The 17,612-nt window shown below is 50.0% G+C and overlaps 2 protein-coding genes across 2 annotated transcripts in view; both read left to right on the forward strand.

Moving 5' to 3' along the window:
• The window catches only part of SPEG (SPEG complex locus), a 186,536-nt gene extending 181,691 nt beyond the window's left edge, over positions 1-4,845 (forward strand). The window contains exons 40-42 of the mRNA XM_015426902.1: positions 2-38; positions 1,050-1,199; positions 2,615-4,845. Of these exons, the coding sequence (XP_015282388.1) occupies positions 2-38; positions 1,050-1,199; positions 2,615-2,819 (392 nt within the window). The 3' untranslated portion in view covers positions 2,820-4,845. The remainder of the gene's footprint in view (position 1; positions 39-1,049; positions 1,200-2,614) is intronic.
• A 7,822-nt stretch (positions 4,846-12,667) lies between these two features.
• On the forward strand, positions 12,668-17,612 carry LOC107123633 (CAVP-target protein). The gene is made up of 5 exons (XM_015426907.1): positions 12,668-12,712; positions 13,161-13,273; positions 14,794-15,101; positions 16,488-16,629; positions 17,195-17,612. Exons 2-5 carry the CDS (start codon positions 13,161-13,163, stop codon positions 17,331-17,333), a joined length of 702 nt encoding a protein of 233 aa, XP_015282393.1. The 5' UTR covers positions 12,668-12,712; the 3' UTR covers positions 17,334-17,612.

The following is a 17,612-nucleotide window of genomic DNA, read 5'->3' on the forward strand; positions in this document are numbered from 1 at the left end:
GCTGACGTTTGGGGTGTGGGGGTCCTCACATTCATCATGTACGTAATTGGCTGTGAAGGCTAGAGGGTGTGTGTGCAAGAATCTGACCTGCAGGAGAGCAGAGATGGGGAATAGAAATGTATCTTAGGGAGAAAGAATGAGCCTCAGATCTTTTTCTGCCTCATCTGGCCTTGTCCACTAAAGGGACAGGAGCAGGCCATACTCTTGCAATTTCCTAGATGTTCTTCCACCAGCGGGTACACCTTTGCTCTGATAAGAGATGTAAAATTTCCGGAAATTTTGAAGCTCAGAAAAAAAACCCGGGTTTTTTCGGGGGGAAACGGAAATTTTTGGAAAAATTGAAAAAAATGCTACATTAGCCTATTTTTTGTCTTTTCTAGATTGAAAGTCATTCTGTTACTTTAGGAACATAAAATATGACTATGGACATTTTTACTTGGCATGAAATTATCACAACTAGCATATTAAAAATATAGTGTATCCAAACAATTATTACAAACAGAATACCCACCCACATGCAAAAACAAAACTGAAACCTTTTTATTTTCTTCTGACAATCATACCTCCTAAAGGAAGAAATGCATCTTGTTCTTGCATTGGAGAGTTCAGTTTGTAACCTAGGACTTACTTGTCCTCAGTGCACAGAAATTAGATCAATCTGATACCATATATATATATTTTAGAAATGATTTGGAAAATATTTGAACATCTTGTCTTAAAATATTTTATTAATCATGTTAAAATAAAACGTTCCATAATCATTTTTTTTTCCTTTTCTTTTCTTTTTTCAATTTTTCCAATTTTTCGGAAAAAAACCCAAAAAGGCTTCAGGAAAAAAACAGGGAAAAAACGGTTTTCCCTCGAATTTTTCCGGTTTTTTTCCGGGCCTTCACATCTCTAGCTCTGATACATAACTATGCAACATGGCACTTCCTATGGAGGTGCTCTTTTTCATCTGTAGTTTGCAGAGCTGGCTTGATAGAGGAGTGCTATCATGGCCTCCCTGGGAGTGACTTTCCACCCTCTCCGCTCTCTCACCTTACTCTCAGGCTCAGTGGTCGGTCACCATTCCTTGAAGCTGATCCCTTGGAGACAGAGAGCAAGATTCTGGCAGGGCGCTACGATGCCTTCAGACTGTACCCCAATGTCTCTCAGAGTGCTGCACTCTTCATTCGCAAGGTCCTCTCTGCATATCCATGGTAAGTGGTAGAAAACGAAAAGGAACAAGTCTGGGGGGGGGGGGCAGCATCACTGGCAGGGCAGAGCTGCCAGACGCAGACAATTTCAAATTAGCCCGATCCAAGATTTATGAGAGCTTTAAGCCAGATCTCAGGTAATGGAAAGGGCGTTTCTCTTTATGAATGCTTTTGTGCAATTGGATTTTGCAGCGATCATAGGGTTGGATCCATCCAGCTTTTCCACTGGAGAGAAAGGGATGAGAGGGTTCAATCTGACCACAAGAGAGGCATCTTGGGACCTGCATGGTTGAAAAGCATGTGAGACAGGGACTGGTGTAAGGAGGAGAATTTGATGAGATTGAGTGAAAAAGCTGGCTGGATCCATCCCATCATTTATCACCTGTGATAAAAAGCAGGGCCCTGTCTAGCAATGGGACTGCTTAGTACCCACTCTAAGGAAGGAAACCCTACAGTCTGGCATCTTAGAAGGTCCGAGGAGCTGCTAGAGTCAAAAGAGCTCTCAGTATTATCAACAGTAATACAGCACAGCCAGAAGCCAGTCCTATTCCAGCATCTCTGATATCATCCTCATTTGATTTTATAGTGTATAAATATGATGGCCACCAGTATCCTGCCACTTCACTGAGAAAAGTTTGAAACTTTCCTTCAACACAGGTAGCTCTTCCTCCCACAGTTGAACCGCTTCAGTTGGAGGAAGGCTTCTTAGGCTGGAAGAACTTCCTCCAGTGTTCAGATACATGCCTTAAGCACTGTAGAACAAGAACTATAAATCACAGGGCCCCTCTTGCAGAACCAGGTCAGATGGTGCCTGCTGGTCAGTAAACCAGACTGCACGGCAGGATTCCTGGTAAGCAGCGCTTTTTTGTAGAAAAAGCCCAGCAGGAACTCATTAGCATAATAGGCCATACCCAACAGCAGGAACTCATTAGCATATTAGGCCACACCCTGACAGCACAGCTCATTTGCATACTAGACCACACCCCCATGTTACCAGAAGTGTGGTCATCCAGCCACACCAACCTTTTGCTTCTTATTCTCTTTACCTTGTTTGTTGTCAAAACCCAGGGCTTTTTGCATGTTAGGCCACACACCCCTAATTGTAGCCAATCCTAATGAGTTTCTGCTGTTGGGTGTGGCCTATTATGCTAAGGAGTTCCTGCTGGGCGTGGCCAACTTGGGAGCCAGCCGGAACTCCGTTCCTGTGCGTTCCTGCCCAAAAATAGCCCTGCTGGTAAGAGAGAATGGGGTAGTCCTAGAAGACAAGACTGCTGGGCCTCTGACTGCAGCCCCTCCACTTTCCTACCAGGGAGCTTTCCATGGAGTTGCTTTCTGATTCGCCCTGTCGCTTGTTCCTTTGGAGGGTAGAAAGGGCTGAGAGAGAAACTGTCTCTGACTGCTACTTCTTGTCCTTGAAGGAGCCGCCCTGCCATCAAGGATTGCTTTGCCAACCCTTGGCTCCAGGATGCATACCTGATGAAGCTGCGGCGCCAGACCCTCACTTTCACCACTAGTCGCCTGAAAGAGTTCTTGGTGGAGCACCAGCGTCGGCGCAACGAGGTGGCCACCAAACACAAGGTCTTACTGCGCTCCTACCGTGGCGCCAGCAGCCACCTGCCCTAGCCATCTGCCCTGCTGGAGGAGCCACAGAACATTCCGGCAGGGGGTGTGATGGGCCAAGCACCCATCCACCCAGCCAGGGTGGGACTGGTTGATATACCTCATGGATCAGGAAGAGTCGTCAGCACTGGCCGCTGTTCTTCACTCCACCCACCAGCCCTGGCAGAAAGCTGCCTTAGAGGGGTGAATCAGTGCCCGATGACAGAAAATGGCAGATTGACAACATTTTCTACGGTGGGATGGTCAGGGAGGGGTGACTTACTCTGGGAAATGTGAGGGGCTTTGGAGCAAGGACATTACTAGGCCGAGGCAAAAAAGCCACCTCACCAAATAACACCTCTCTTGGACCTCAGAAGTTCCCTGGTGTGTTATGCCTAAAGTGCTGCATCTACACCCTGTGTAAGTCAGGTGCCTGGAATAAGCCAGTCCTTTTTGTTAAATAACAGCAGACACAAAGTATGCTGTCTGCAGCCCTAGGAAGTGGGGCATCTTCAACCTGAGCTGGGAGAAGAAAGAAAAAGAGGGATTAGCCTTGGAGCCTGCAATGAAGGCTTAAGCACTGGGAAAATTCAGTTCCCACGTATGTCGCTGACACACAATATAGGGATGGAACGCTTCTTGAGCATTTTGGGTCCCTGAAGCTAGGGTAAAGGGGCATATGGTGTCCACCCCCCAGTCCCACTCTTAGGAGCAGCCAATAACCTGAAACACCAAGGAAGGGAGAAATCCAGAACTGGTAGGAAGGCCCCTGGGGTTTGTTGCCATCTGCATCTGCCGGGTGTCTGGAAAAGGCTGGCAGTGTGAGGCACCTACTAGCCGTTTCTCCTTATTCACTCCTCACCTCCCACTCTGCACATTCGTTCCTGCAGCGTGTACTCTTCTGTCACTTACAGATTACAGACACACAATAGTCTTTTCTTGTCCTTCAGAACTGATGCAGACACAGACATCTCGTCTCCCTGCACGCCGCCTTGAAGTTCCACTTTCCCGTACGCCCTCCTTCCCACTCCATACGTGCACACTTCACTCCTTCAATACTCTCTTGCCCACAGCCCATCTTGAGGCCTGCAAAACACTAATAATGAACCCCACACAAAACAGGCACACGTTTGCCAAACCCATGTCCTTTGTTCTTCCATGGTCAGGCAAACACGTGCCCCTGTTCAGGCTTCCCTGCGCTTCTGTTGTGTGGGTGGGGGTGGGGGTTGAGCTGGATTTCACCATAGAGGAAGAGAGGGGAGGGTCAAGATGCCTTTCCTCTTACTGGCCTTGGGTGGCAGCTCTCTGTCTCTTTGCAGATGCTCACTGTTGCATCCACACATGAGTTAGGGGAAGGATTCATCCACGGGGATGAGGAAACAGGCCTGGGTTTTCCAGTTTTGCCATGAAGCTTGGCCTGTAAAGGGTCCATAGTAAGCCAGAGTTGATACGTCTCAATGAAAAGGGTGAAAGCCATTCTGAAAACCAGATTTAGACGTTCACTCAGCTGCATTCAGCAGCAGGTGTGGACATCCAGGAGATGGAGACACCGAGACCTGGGTTTGTTGAGGATGGTGCCTTGATGAGCTGAGCTGGAGGCAGGCCGAGGAGTTTGGCTAAGGCCCCAGTCCTGTTGCATGAATGCAGCTACCCTGTGCAGTTTTGGCTGTGTGAATCCATGACCACAGTTCTCTGTCTCTGTATTTTTTTAATCCCCCACTCCAATGTGTTTTGATTGTGGAGATGCTAATTACTTTCTGGTGTGGAGCAGGCAAAGCAGCCAAGAGTCAAAATAAATGCAGTGGATGACCCCAGTGGCTCTGTGTGATCTCTGGGAAGCTAGCCAGACCAAGTGACTTCTTAGGTCCACAGTAAAAAAAGGAACCAGTTTAACTTGTTTCCCCCACATACACACACACCACATCAGAAACAAAAATGAGCACTACCCACTGGCCCATCATTGGGCTATGCACAGCCATTACCTCGACCCCCACCCCACCCCAGGATTGCTATGGGAATCTGCAATCTGAATTTGTACCGTCCCAGAAAGGCTCTGCATTGGATTCTGCTGTATCTATATCCTGGGGTTCTGTGTACTATCTATGGCATCAGATAGTAGTTCTCAGAAACCCAGAAAGTTTCCCCTGCTACAACATCTCATACTGCAGGGCAGATTCTTCCTGGAAGCCATTTGAGAATCTTCTAACATATTTTTGAACTCCTTAGAAACATCTAAGCTATTGTATATCCTTCAGATTTCACTTCTGAGCTATCTAGTGTAGCAGAATGGGCAACATTCATGGTACCAGTGAGGCTGTCCTCTTTTACAGTTTAAATTCTTTATTTTATTTATCCAAGAAATTCTACAATAAATGTATCTACATTTTTATCCCACCCTTCTTCCAAGGTGTTCATGGTTGCATAAGTGGCTGTCCCCTACTCCATTTTATTCTCAAAACAGCCCTATGATCGCCACGGGCACACGGGCAGGAAAATGCGGGGGGGGGGAGGTGTGGCTGTTTGCCCCGGGGCAAATTAACGTGCGGTTGCGCCAGCAGACATACCGTGGAGGTCCCATGGCGGTCCCATGGCGGTCCCGTGGTAGGGGGGAGGTGCCGAGCACACCACAATCCTGCGCCGCGGCAAAGAAGCAGCGCGGCAAACGGGTGTTTTTTTCTCCAGACACCAAAGTGTGTGCATGCCCCGTTGGGTGCTCGTGTGCATCCCATGGACAGTAGGAAAAAAAACTTTATACGAGGCGCCGGAACTACCACCAGAAACGCGATCAGACGCCCGCCCTTGCCCCGCGGTTACCGGAAACTAGTACCTCCGAGGTACTAGTTTTTAACTGTGCATCTTCGGCGGGAAGCCTCGGGTTCACCATGGGAGCTCTACGCTTCCCAAATGTGGCGGTGAGATCGCGCCCGGAAAATCCACCTATCTTCCGTCTCTCTAGCGTGCCTAATGCTCCGTGTGACCGCAGCCGATGTAGGTCAGCCCAAGAGAGTGACTGGCCCAAACGGGGTTGCCAGCCACCACATGGGGTCTGGAGCTCTCCTGCTCCTACAACACATCTCCAGACACCAGAGACCGCTAAGACCTCTCTTCCCCTGGAGAAAATGGCTGCTGTGAAAGGTGGAGTCTATGGCCTTGTACCCTACTGAGGTGGCGCCTTTCCCCAGACCCCGCCCTCTCCCGGATCCACCCCCAAAGTCTCCACAAGTATTTCCCACCCGAGATCTGGCAACCCTAGACCCAAATGAACTTCATGACCTGAGGGGTCAAACTGTGAATGATGAACAACTAGCATTTATTTTTATCTAAGCAAAAGGTTCAGGGGGGGGGGCAATTTGGTTCAGGACCTTTGTGCAATGGGGGGGGGGATTTCCTCCCACATGCTATTTTCATCTGAAAAAGGCCCTGGTGAGTTTTAGGTGAGGAAAATAATGCAGAGGAAAGGTTTCCCCTCCCCCCCCCCCCCTGCAGTCCTGAACTGAACTGAATTATTGTTGCAGTGAGTGACTCAGCGTGCCTGGACACTAGGCTTGCCAAGTCCCCCCGGGAGGTGGGGAAACCACCGCCCCAGAGGCCCGTTCCCCGCCGCCAGCGGATCGGGCCCCGGGGGGGAACCCCACCCCCCACGTGCACATCACCAGGAAGTGACATGACGACGCCGGGCACGCTGGGGGCGGGACCACGACCATCCGAGGGAAAACTCTATGTCCCCCGCTACAGCGATTGTTTTCACTTGGCAGCCCTACTGGACACTGAGGGGTGCTACATCACTCTAAGTAGGCATAGAGGTGTTCTCTCCTTGAAATTCTTTGTCTTACCCTGGGAGCTGCCCTCTGCCCTCTGTTTCCTCCCTCCCTCCCTCCCTCCCTCCCTCCATGGAGGCACAGGTCTCTGCAGGTCTCTCCTGTGGACACAGTGCCCTCATATTCCCACACACATGATGCCGGACAATCTTCCTTCCTTTACAATTTGTGACAGGGAAGGTACTCTTTAGATTAGGCTTCTTTCTCTTCTTTTGACTGCAACCTGAATTTGAACTGGATCTACTTGAATAAATGTAAGTTTTTTGCAATATACTTCCTGGGAGATTTATTTACTGCACTCAGTGTCATGCTTCTGTGACAGACCAAACTCTGCTATATTAACCAAATATACCAATAGCGTTATGGGCCCAGAGTGAATTCTAAAGTTTAAATGGACTTTTTCTTTTTTTGTGTGTGTGTTTCTCTTGCTTGAGCAACTGCAAGGCTTCACTGCCTGCTGGCAACAACAAAAGATGCTGAGAATTCACTTAACAACTGGTCTCAAGCTCTGAGTGCAGAAAGAAACCTCCCCCCCTCCTTTTGGACTGCTAAATTATGGCCCAATTATATGCAATCCTAGACAAACTTAGACAAGAACATTTTAATGCATGGCTTTTTAGAATTGAGCACCAGTTCAAAATCGCCCCCCATAGCAACATCAGACGCATCAGTTTGCACAATAATTTTTTTTGTTTCATCGGGGTGGGCAAGCACCGGTTCTGAGGTGAATAAAGCCTTTAGGCGATCGAATGCTTTTTGACACTCATTGCTCCATGGCAGCATGGCGCTCGGCTTTGTAGCCTCAGGGCCCTTCCCCTTAGTTTTTCGGAGATCTGTGAGGGGCAAGCTGACCTGGGCAAAATTGAGTAAAAAGGTTCTGTAAAAGTTCGCAAAACCAAGGAAGGATTGGAGCTGTCGTCTGGTTCGGGGTACCTCCCAACCCAACACATCTTGTACCTTTCCCCGGTTTGTGCCCAGGCCCTGGTCAGATATCTGATCCCCCAAGAAGTCAATGACTTCACATTTTTGACAGTTTGGCAAACAGTTTGTGCTTGTGCAACGTGGTTAAGACCTCTCTCACCAATTTCACGTGTGACGGTAGGTCGGGGGAGTACAGCAATATATCATCAAGGTAAACAAGCGCCCCCTTGAACAAGTGCTTGTGTAATACTTCATTGATTAGGTTCATGAAGACCCCCAGGGCCCCCTGAAGGCAGAAAGGCATCTCCCGGTATTCGAATTGACCCAGGGGGGTGTTGAAAGCAGTTTTATGTTTGTCCCCTTCCATGATGCGCACCCGAAAGTAGGCATCTCGAAAGTCTAGCTTGGAGAATATTTTCCCTTTGGCCGCTTCAGTGAGCAAGTCTTTAATCAATGGCATGGGGTAGGCATTAGTAGACGACACTGCATTTAAGCCCCGGTAATCCATGCAGAGTTTTAGCCCCCATCCCTTTTCTTTTGGAATAGTACCGGGGCCGTGAAGGGGGACAAAGCCGGTCAGATGAACCCTCGGGCTAAGTTCTTGCCAATGAACTAGCGCAGTTCCTCCTTTTCGGCTGGTCCCATTGCATAGATGTGCCCCTTCGGCAATTTCTGCCCCGGCAACAGTTCAGTGCTACAGTCTAAATGTAGATAAATGGGTACCTGCCCCTAGGTGGCAGGGGGCACCCTCCACCTGATGGCATGCGCCAGGAGTGGTGGCGGTGGTGGTGGTAATGGAGGCGGCAGAGCAGTTGGCAATCCAAGGATGCGACGGCGACAGAGGCCGGATGGAGGCGGAGCTGTGGCGGCGTGATGGCATGACGACGCAGCGCGGCGGAGCCTGAAGGGACAAAAGCTGGAGCTGCAGTTGGAAGCGGCCACGCACCGGAGGAGTCCATCAGAAAGGTGTGTGTGTGTGTGTGTATGTATGTATGTAAACCGCTCAGAGACCCTCCGGGGTCAAGGGCGGTATATAAATCGAATGTAATAAATAAATAAAATAAATAATGTCTATGCGGGGGGAGCTCATCTGCTTCTTTCTCCTCAAACACTCTAGCCAAATCCCGATACTTGGGGGGAAATGATTAACAGATCCTCCTTGGCTAGGCACACACGAGGACCCTCGGCTATTGGCTGTTGGCCCCATTCCGGGTCCCACCGGTGGTTATGGCACCTAGGAGAAATGAATTGTACTTTTCCTTCGTCCCACAAGATGTAGGGGTCGTGTCCGTGCAACCATGGGGCCTCGAGGACTAAGGGGAACTTGGCGGTTGAGGTGATCACAAACGCTCTATTCTCCCAGTGTTCCCCCGCCCCAATCCGCAACGGCACAGTCTAATACTCACACGGGTCTTTCATTGTCGAGCCATCCATTTGGGTAAATATCAGGGGGTCTTTTAGTTTTACCACCTCAGCCTCCAACCTCATAACCAGGGAGGGGTTGATCAGGTCCCTCCCACACCCCGAGTCAATTAGGGCTCACACCCATATATGCGTGCCGCGGCTGGGGTTAATCAAAGTCACAGTCACAAAAAAGAGGGAGGGGAAACTGCTCACCCCATTAGGCACCTCCGGAATCAGGCCGTGCTGCTCCGCGCCTCTTACAGCAGGACCAATCCGTTTCCCGCCGGCTCGTGGTCGTCTTCGCTGGAGTCCGCCTCCCCTTCTTCAGGAGCCGCCTGCAAGGCTTTGGCATATTTTGGCTTTCCAGTAGGCTTCTTTGCCGGCATGGCAGGCTGCCCTTTCACTGGTTCACCAGGTCCCTGTTTCCCGGGGCCCGATCCGCCGCAGTCAGCTGCAAAATGGCCCTGCTCCCCGCATTTCAGGCAGAGCCCTTGCCACATACGCTGCTCTCGAGCCGATTCCACCGGCCACGGCGGTTTCCCCTTTGTTGCTTGAGGGGTAGGTCGACCTCCTGCCGTAGCGATGTCCAAACGTAGGGTGTGCCGACGAGTTTCCGCACTCTCCCCTTCTTGCATACAGACTGGGAGGGAGATGGGAGGGATATGGGGTCCACAGCCTTCAAGACCGTCTCCCGAATCTCGGGATTCAGCCCCACTCTGTATAGTTCCACCAACACAGGATCAGGCCAGGTTTGCACTTTGGCCACGTGTAGCTTAAATTCAGAAGAGTATTCTCTCACCGATCATTTTCCCTGCTTAAGGGTGCACAGGAACGCCCTCGCTTTGGGTCCAGCGTTCCGATCCTTGAATTGGGCTCGCAACGCCCACATAAAAGCGTCCAAATTCATCAGCTCTGGACCTTGGGCGTTCTGCAGCCCACATACCAGGCCGCCGCCGGTCCCCGGAGCCAGGCCACCACCACATCCACTCGGCTGCTGTCATCTGGGAACAGGTGGCTCGATCTTTCCACAAACTTCATCACCCGGACCACAAAGTAGGAGAGTTCTTCCGGGTTCCCATCAAAGGTGGCTTCGATGAGGTATTTCGGGCAAGGTACCACCCGTTCTCTTGGGCTGCCAGGACGTGGCGCTGGCGCCGGGACCTCCTGCTTACCCAGTTGCGGGACTTCCCCCGGCTGGGGCAACTGCTGCGGTGGGGCCGGCGGAACAACCGGCCCTGTGGGAACCACTGGTCGGGCCTCCCTCTCCTCTCGGATGGCTTGGACCACCAGCTGCTGGATTGCCTGGATGACCTCCTCCAGGGTTCGCTGCATCTGCCTTCTCTCCTGATCCGCCACCTCCATCCTGTGGGCCAGTTCCAGACCCTCCTCAGGGGACACCCAGCCACTTCTTGCCTTTGTCCTCTCCGTCACCCAGGTCCCCGGCAATGGCTCAAATGGGGCCCTGAAGGGGGGGAACCCTCCTGCCGTGGAAAATCCCCGGTCGAACCGGCTGTCTCTCGGTGGCCCTTGCGTGAGCATATAAGTCTCTGCTGTAGAGTCCAGGTGAAAGTGGCTCCAGCTGGAGCTTGGCTGGTAGCCATGGCCAGGCGGCCGTCTCGGTCCCGTCAGGGTCAGAAACACCAGGGTCGAAGTCGTCTTAGGAACAGCTCCCATACCCGCTGCCTTTACCGTGGGCGTGGTAGTCACTGGCACCATCGACTGGGTCGTGGGGGTGTCCGTCCCGGTTGTAGTAGGAGTGGGGACCCCCTTGGAGTCGTCCTGCTCAAGAATAGATTTCTCCTCCTTGTCGCTCATCTCGGTTGTGGAGAGATGCGCGGAGATAGAGAATGAAGGTTTCTTAACAGAATGTCAGAACCCACAGCTAACAACGAAGTACACGCATTCAGGAACGGTTATACTTTTTATTGCAAAGCTATAGATGCAGTAACACAGGCACTGTTAAGAATGGCGGCAACCCATTGAGCATAATAGGATATAGGGCATTCGTATGCACACACACCCCCATGGCATGGGCCAATTAGGTACCCTCCTGCGCGCGGGATAAGTTAGGAAACCGTTAGGTGGCTAAAGCTGGGAATCAGGAGTCTCTCACGGTACAGAGGAGACCTCCAGACAATACAACTTCCTCCTGCACATCTGTAGAGATAAGCGTTTCAGCCAAGGCAAAACAGCAGGGATAGGAATTCAATAGCAATTAACAAGACACAGAATGAACTCCTCAACCCCCATGGCAGCATAGCTGACAGTACCACTGTCAGCATTCACTTGCTGCAATAAGGCATAAGCTGGTGATGGGTTTGATCTACTTGACAGTTCTAGGTAGTCATCTCAGCAGGAGTGAACTGGTTCTGTCCTGTTCTGTCTTGTACTGTGTGACCAAGTCAGAGTGACTCAGCAGTCTTTACCTGATTGGCTAATACTGGTATATAAGTGTTCATGCATTGTGCAGAGTATCTTCCTTCTGATGTACCTGTGTATTGCGAAGCACTCTGTCAGTGCGTATCTTGATGTAAACAGCTTGTGTAAATAAATGTGTAAATAGTTTTACACAAGACTGTTTGGACTGTTACTTCGCTGGATACTTCTAGCAACCCTAATACCACTGGTGTGGGCAGGCACGCTACACCAACAACCACATTCCTGATTTTTAGAGAAATAAAAAGACTGGGAGCTCTGTTCACAGAACAGGAGCAGTTGAGGGATATGGTTTTCCACATGAGATAGGCCGTTATTTGGTTATACACGTTCTTGGGAATATTGTGTGCATTGGACAAGAGAGAATTTTCTTCTTCTCTGATAATGAAATTGATTTCCTGTAGATTCAGAGCAGAAAAAGAAAGTACTTCTTCATGCAATGCATAATTATGGCATTCATAGTCACAAAGTCTTGTGATTATGGCTAGTGCTTAAGATGACTTTAAAAGAAGACTAAACAAATTCACGGAGACTATATCTGTCAACAGATGTTAGCCATGACACCTAATGGAAGAACCGTGATCAGATACAGTACTCTTCTGAATGGCACAGCCTGGGGGGGGGAGGAAGGATGGCTGATATCATGCCCCGCTGGTGAGCTTGCCAGCAGCATCTAGTTGGCAACTCTGCGGAAATAAATAGACCATTAGTGTGATCCAGTGTGGCTCTTCTTAAGAACTGATGCACTGTGAACTAGAGAATGTTCTCCATGAGCTGCTCTGTGAATGGCGTGCTTGTATCCTGACGGCACAGTATTCGCCCAGTTGAGCAAAGCTCCGCCACTCACCAACCGCTTGGCTAGCCTTCTGTCCAACAGTCTCCCTGCACAGCTTCTGCCACATGGGCAATTCGTCTCCCTCCTGACCCTTTTTGATCTTCTTCAGGCAGCCTGCGTTGATAGCAACCCAGGCGGCAGCAGGGGGGGCTCGGCCTGCCACTCCCCCTCTTGTCTTTCAGCCAGAGGGCAGTAATGATGCAGCTGCTCCATCTCAGTCCCCCTGGGCCAGTCAATGTGATTACACAGCACTGGGCTGCAATCAGCCCGCAGCCCCAATTCTCACAGGTACCTGGCAACAGGCTATATAAGGGAGTGCCCAGGATTCCCGCTTGGGCAGGTGGCACACACACACCCCTTGCCTAAGAAGGAGACGTCAAGGCAGGAATGCAGCTGGAGGCATGAACAGGCCTCATCGCTCCCCTCCAGTGATATAAATTTGGGTGGGATGAGGAGCCTGTGGCCTTTTCCATCACAGCAGAGCTGCGTTGGTGTTATTGACGGTAAGAGATTCTGCCTTGTGGACAGGGACAGGGCCCTTTTAGCACCTGATAGAACCCAGCCAATACACACATACACCTTGACACACACACACGCACACACACCCGCCTGCAAGTTTCCCCCAGTGACTCAGGAAGCTACATCCTGAGTCTTCACCCTGATGTGCTACAAACATACAGCGGCTAATGATTTCCAATGGGACATGTCCTAACTCTGTCTTGGGGTTCTAATAACACACAAGAGGATAGTAACATCTCCTACTTCTCATTAGCCTCCGGTGAGTCCGGCTGATTTGCCCTCAAAGATTCCAGAGGGGTGAGAGATGACACCGACACGGACTCTTCATCTGGGTATAGGGCACACAAGAATGGGTAGGAGGGAAGCAGGAAGGAGGGTTACAGAGTCTGCAGCACAGGGGCATCAGTGTTTTGAGTCTGCTGTTCCCCACAGATGGCCCCCAAGAAGCCAGCAGCCCCTCCTCCACCAGGCTGCTCCTTGGACATTAATGACCCTCAGGTGCAGAATGCTGCCATTCGCATTCAGGCTTCCTACCGTGGACACAGGTAAGAGGGGCAGGGCAGGTGGGTAGGCTGCACCTAGGCGGCTAGGTTTCTTTTGTGCTATTTTGATAGCCTCGTTTTGATACTGATGATTTTGATGTTGTGGCTTTTAGGATTTAATGTATTGCTTCTGCTTTGTGAGATGCCTGGAGCAGATTCCTGGGGAAGAGGCAGATAAATGGCCTACACACACAAACAATAATCATAATGGGGAGCAAGGAAAGAGAAATTGACTGGAAAAGCCCAGGCTAGAGGGGTGATTTCCAGGGGGTGTGGTGAGAGGAGACGCCTGGGGGCTCTGGCAGACGGGGACAGAGTACAGGGAGGAGCAGCCACGGACTGTTTTGGAAGGGAGAAGGGGTCCAAGGCGTGTGCCCATGGTGGACCATGCTAAAACAAGAGACAGTACAATCGAAGCAGCGTTACTCCAGTCTAACCCTATTGAAACCAATGGCCTTAGACGGGAGTAAATCTGTGCAGGACTGTGTCGTGAATGGATCAGTCTGGTGGCGTGGCGAGTCAGGAGGGTCTTCGGAGTCTAAGGAAGAGCAGACTGAGCGCTATTGGGCAGTGTGGTCATTGTGGCTCTGTCTGGACAGTGGGGGTGGGCCAAGCAGACTGCAGCCACGGGCTGGAAGAAGAAGGTCAGAGGTGGGTGTGAGAGAAGTAAGAGTGAAGACTCTGGGATAAAGGGAAACCCAGGAAACAGGCTGGAGAGCTTTAGGGATGTATCAAGTACAAGAACGGGGGGGGGGAGCAGCTGGCTTTTGCTGTTTCCCTTCTAGTTAGAAGTTCTTTGGAAGTCTGGGAAGTTAATGACACAAATCTCCAGAGTTTTTGTGGTATGCTCATTTGTGGCTGTTGTTTTGTGAGGCCAGTTCCTGCCTTTTCTCCCTCTGGAGTTAGTGTTTCCAGTACAGTAGTCCTGGCAGCATCCTAAATGCTCTCGTCTTCCCTTCCATTCAATCCTTGAGCCATTCACTGGCTGCCAACTGAGTGCCTCATTCCATTCCTGGCTTTTCCCATTTGTCATATAAATGACACATTAGGTTGTTCATTTCAGTGTAAAGAGGCCAGTATCAGGAGAATCTAAGCTAGACACTGGTATTTTCCCCACAGGTATTTTTATTTGGATGTCAGTTATGGGGAGAGTGGAGAAAGCGGACTGCTAGAGAAAAAGGAATTAATATAGTCTGATTTTTTTCAATCAGTCAGATTCTATCCACTGATATTCAAAACATTTTAATAAACAATTATGTACACATTAATAAAGTATTCTTTTTGTTTGTTGGCCAGTTGACGGGATTCTCATTCCAAGTATATTAAAAGTTGCTTGCCTAAATGTGTCCTGTGTGGTTGTTTTACCACAAGCAGTCACCCCCCCCCTCTGTTTTCATGGTTCCGCCCAGGGTACCTGACAAAAAGGACCATTCTGGCACAGACTCCAGTTAAAGAGAAGGGAACCTACAGGATCCCAAAAGGGGTCTTGGATGTCCACCTGCCTTCTTTCTTTCCACTCCCAGGTCCCGCTTAGAGATGAAAGAAAAGGGCCCCCCGCGGGTGCTGGAGAACCTGAAGGATGTGGTGCTGATTGAGGGGAGTGCAGCCAAGCTCGAATGCCGCATCAGTGCCTTCCCTGACCCATTCATCCGCTGGTCCAAAGATAATGTGGAGCTCAAGGATGGGCCAAAGTACCGCTACATCTTTGAGGACCCTGATATTGTAGCCCTGGTTGTGCGTGACTCCAGTCTTTCTGACCTGGGCAAGTACACCATCTCTGTGAAGAACCCCTTTGGGGAGTGCTCTGATTCTGCACGTCTCCTGGTGGAAGGTAATGTGGCCCATTCCTCCTTCTTTGTTGTTGTTCAGTCACACAGTCGAGTCCAACTCTTCGCGACCCCATGGACCAGATCCCTCCAGACCTTCCTGTCTTCCGCCGTCCTCTGAAGTTTGCTCAAACTTCAAACGTCCTTCTTTACATAGCCCCAGTTCTAAACTTAGCCACAGGCATCCCTTGGGCAACCCAACCATTCTGGGGAAGCTCCTCTTTTTAGGAGTGTTTCAGTTTGGCACCCCTCACTGGGGAAAGTGATACCGCCCGTTGCTGCAGCCCTGCCCAGTTCTATTCATAGACTCATGTCTCGTGTCGGGGGGGAACCAAGTTCCCTGTGCATCACTTAAAGAAATAACTTTTGTCTTTTCAAGTATAAATATATCCTTTGTCCCCTTGCTCACCAGGCTATGATGCCAGATACGCAGAGAACAACTCCCTTGCTACTACGATTAGTTTGGTTATCTAGGTAGAGGACTGACCCCGGAGACTGGCACCCAGGAGGGGTTTAATTTTACATCATGTATCAGGATATTCCAAAAATTCCAGGCTGAAAAGGATACTTTCTCCAGGAATGGGACATGCCCCTCCCTGTTGTTTATGCATAGCATTTGACCCATTCAAGCCACACAACAGCAGTACTGTCTGGACACTTATCCCCAAATTCACACAACAGCTCAGGGGAACTGCACACCATAGTTGCATTTCCCCCTTGTTCTGGATCTTTAGACTGAACCTGCAGCTCAGGGAGTTCCCACAGGGATGTATGAACAATGGAAAAACAGAGGCCCTGTGTAAGCCACCCTGAGCCCGTTCGCGGGGAGGGCGGGGTAAAAATGCAAATAAATAAATAAATCATAAAATAAAATCCTCACATTTTAACTTCTAAGACATCCGAACTCTGTACTCCCAGAGAATAACCTCATCCTAATCATGCTGTTCCAAGCATCTGTCTCCTTATTTTGGATGGATAGACAAAAGGCATCATGGTTACACAATAAGACATGATGATTCATCTCTGGAAGTAGCAAAAAGAGTGTATGCTCAGACGGCACAAGTCCTGGCTGAAGTCTAGGATCCAATGGAATCTAGAGTCCACGCTTGCCTTCCTTGGAGTGTTCCATGAAGACCACTTACAGCAGACCTGATTCTCGTGTCCTTTGTGCTAGGACTGGCACAGCAGTTTGTAAAACAAAGCAAAACAGGGCTTCAGAAGTGAGGCGAAAGGGGCACCTTAATGAAAGCAGTAAGCACCACTCATTGAACCTCACATGTATGCTTCTCCTCCCCTTCCTAGTGTTTCTCTCGAAAGAGGAGACGCATGGCCAGAGGATTCCTAGGAAGCAGCAGGACCTGTGTTCTAACCTCACTCCCTCTCCTTCACAGTACCTGCCAAGATTGAGAAGGGCCCAGACAGCACAAAGGCCAAGAAGGGCAGCACAGTCAACCTGACAGCCCACATCAGTGGGGAGCCAGCACCTGATGTCGGCTGGGCCAAGGATGGGGAGGATATTGAAGAGGATGATCGGTGAGCAAGGGTTTACTAATGGGGTATTGAGCCTGGAGAGCACCAATACAGTGTGGACAGGTGGAAGCAAGGAAACAGAAATACTGCTGGTTTCCCTTTTCCCCATTCTTGCTTACATATCCACACCAGGTAATAACCAGGTGGTCTAGATGGCTGTTGCCCTAGCTTGGAACATTATGTCTAATGCAGAATTGCAAGAATTTGCCACTATTTTAGGAAGGGGGTATCTAGTCCCCGTTGTTATTACAGAGAATTTTTAACGTATGCCAGTTTTTACTAAATGCACAGGAAGAAACATGCATGGGGTTTCCAGCTGTGGTCATCAGAAAATGTGAGATTTCTTCATTTAACATAGATCTGAGGCCTGTCCTTTGCCCTCTCTGTGGCTGGTTGTACTGACCATAAGTTAAGTTACATGGAGCAGCAAACACAGTAGAGCTCTGAAGCTGTATGTGGGGGTAGGATAAGAAGAAGAGGGTTAGTTTGAAGTAGCAAGAGCACAGTATTCCTCAACTTTGGGTACACTTGGGCTATTTTAAGAGCTTCACTTCTCTCATCTCTGCAGTGTGTACTATAATATCGGCAGTGACTCAACAACTCTCACCATCAAGAAAGTGAAACCGGAAGATGCTGGAAAGTATGAGGTCTTTGTAGAGAACAGCCTGGGCATGGACCAGTCCTTTGCACGTCTTGATGTGATCTGAGCCCCTGCCCTCCCATCTGTATGGTCCCCCCCCCAAAAAAAAAACAACTCTCTGCACTCACCAAATATGGCCCAGGGTATCCTACTGCCCGACCCTGGACTCTGACTGACCCTGGAAAATGGCACTGTTCAGCCCTCAGAGCTGGAGAAAGCAAATGGGACCCTCAGTGGTGCTACAGAAGTATATGGTGTCCTGCTGTTTCTCTCACTGCCCCATCAGTTCACTCACCAATGTAATTCTGCCTTAGTGGGCACACCCTCCCTGGCAAGAATCCCCCAT

This window comes from Gekko japonicus, unplaced genomic scaffold (genome assembly GCF_001447785.1).
Source record: "Gekko japonicus isolate JY-2015 unplaced genomic scaffold, Gekko_japonicus_V1.1 scaffold104, whole genome shotgun sequence".
NCBI classification, from domain to species: Eukaryota; Metazoa; Chordata; class Lepidosauria; order Squamata; family Gekkonidae; genus Gekko; species Gekko japonicus.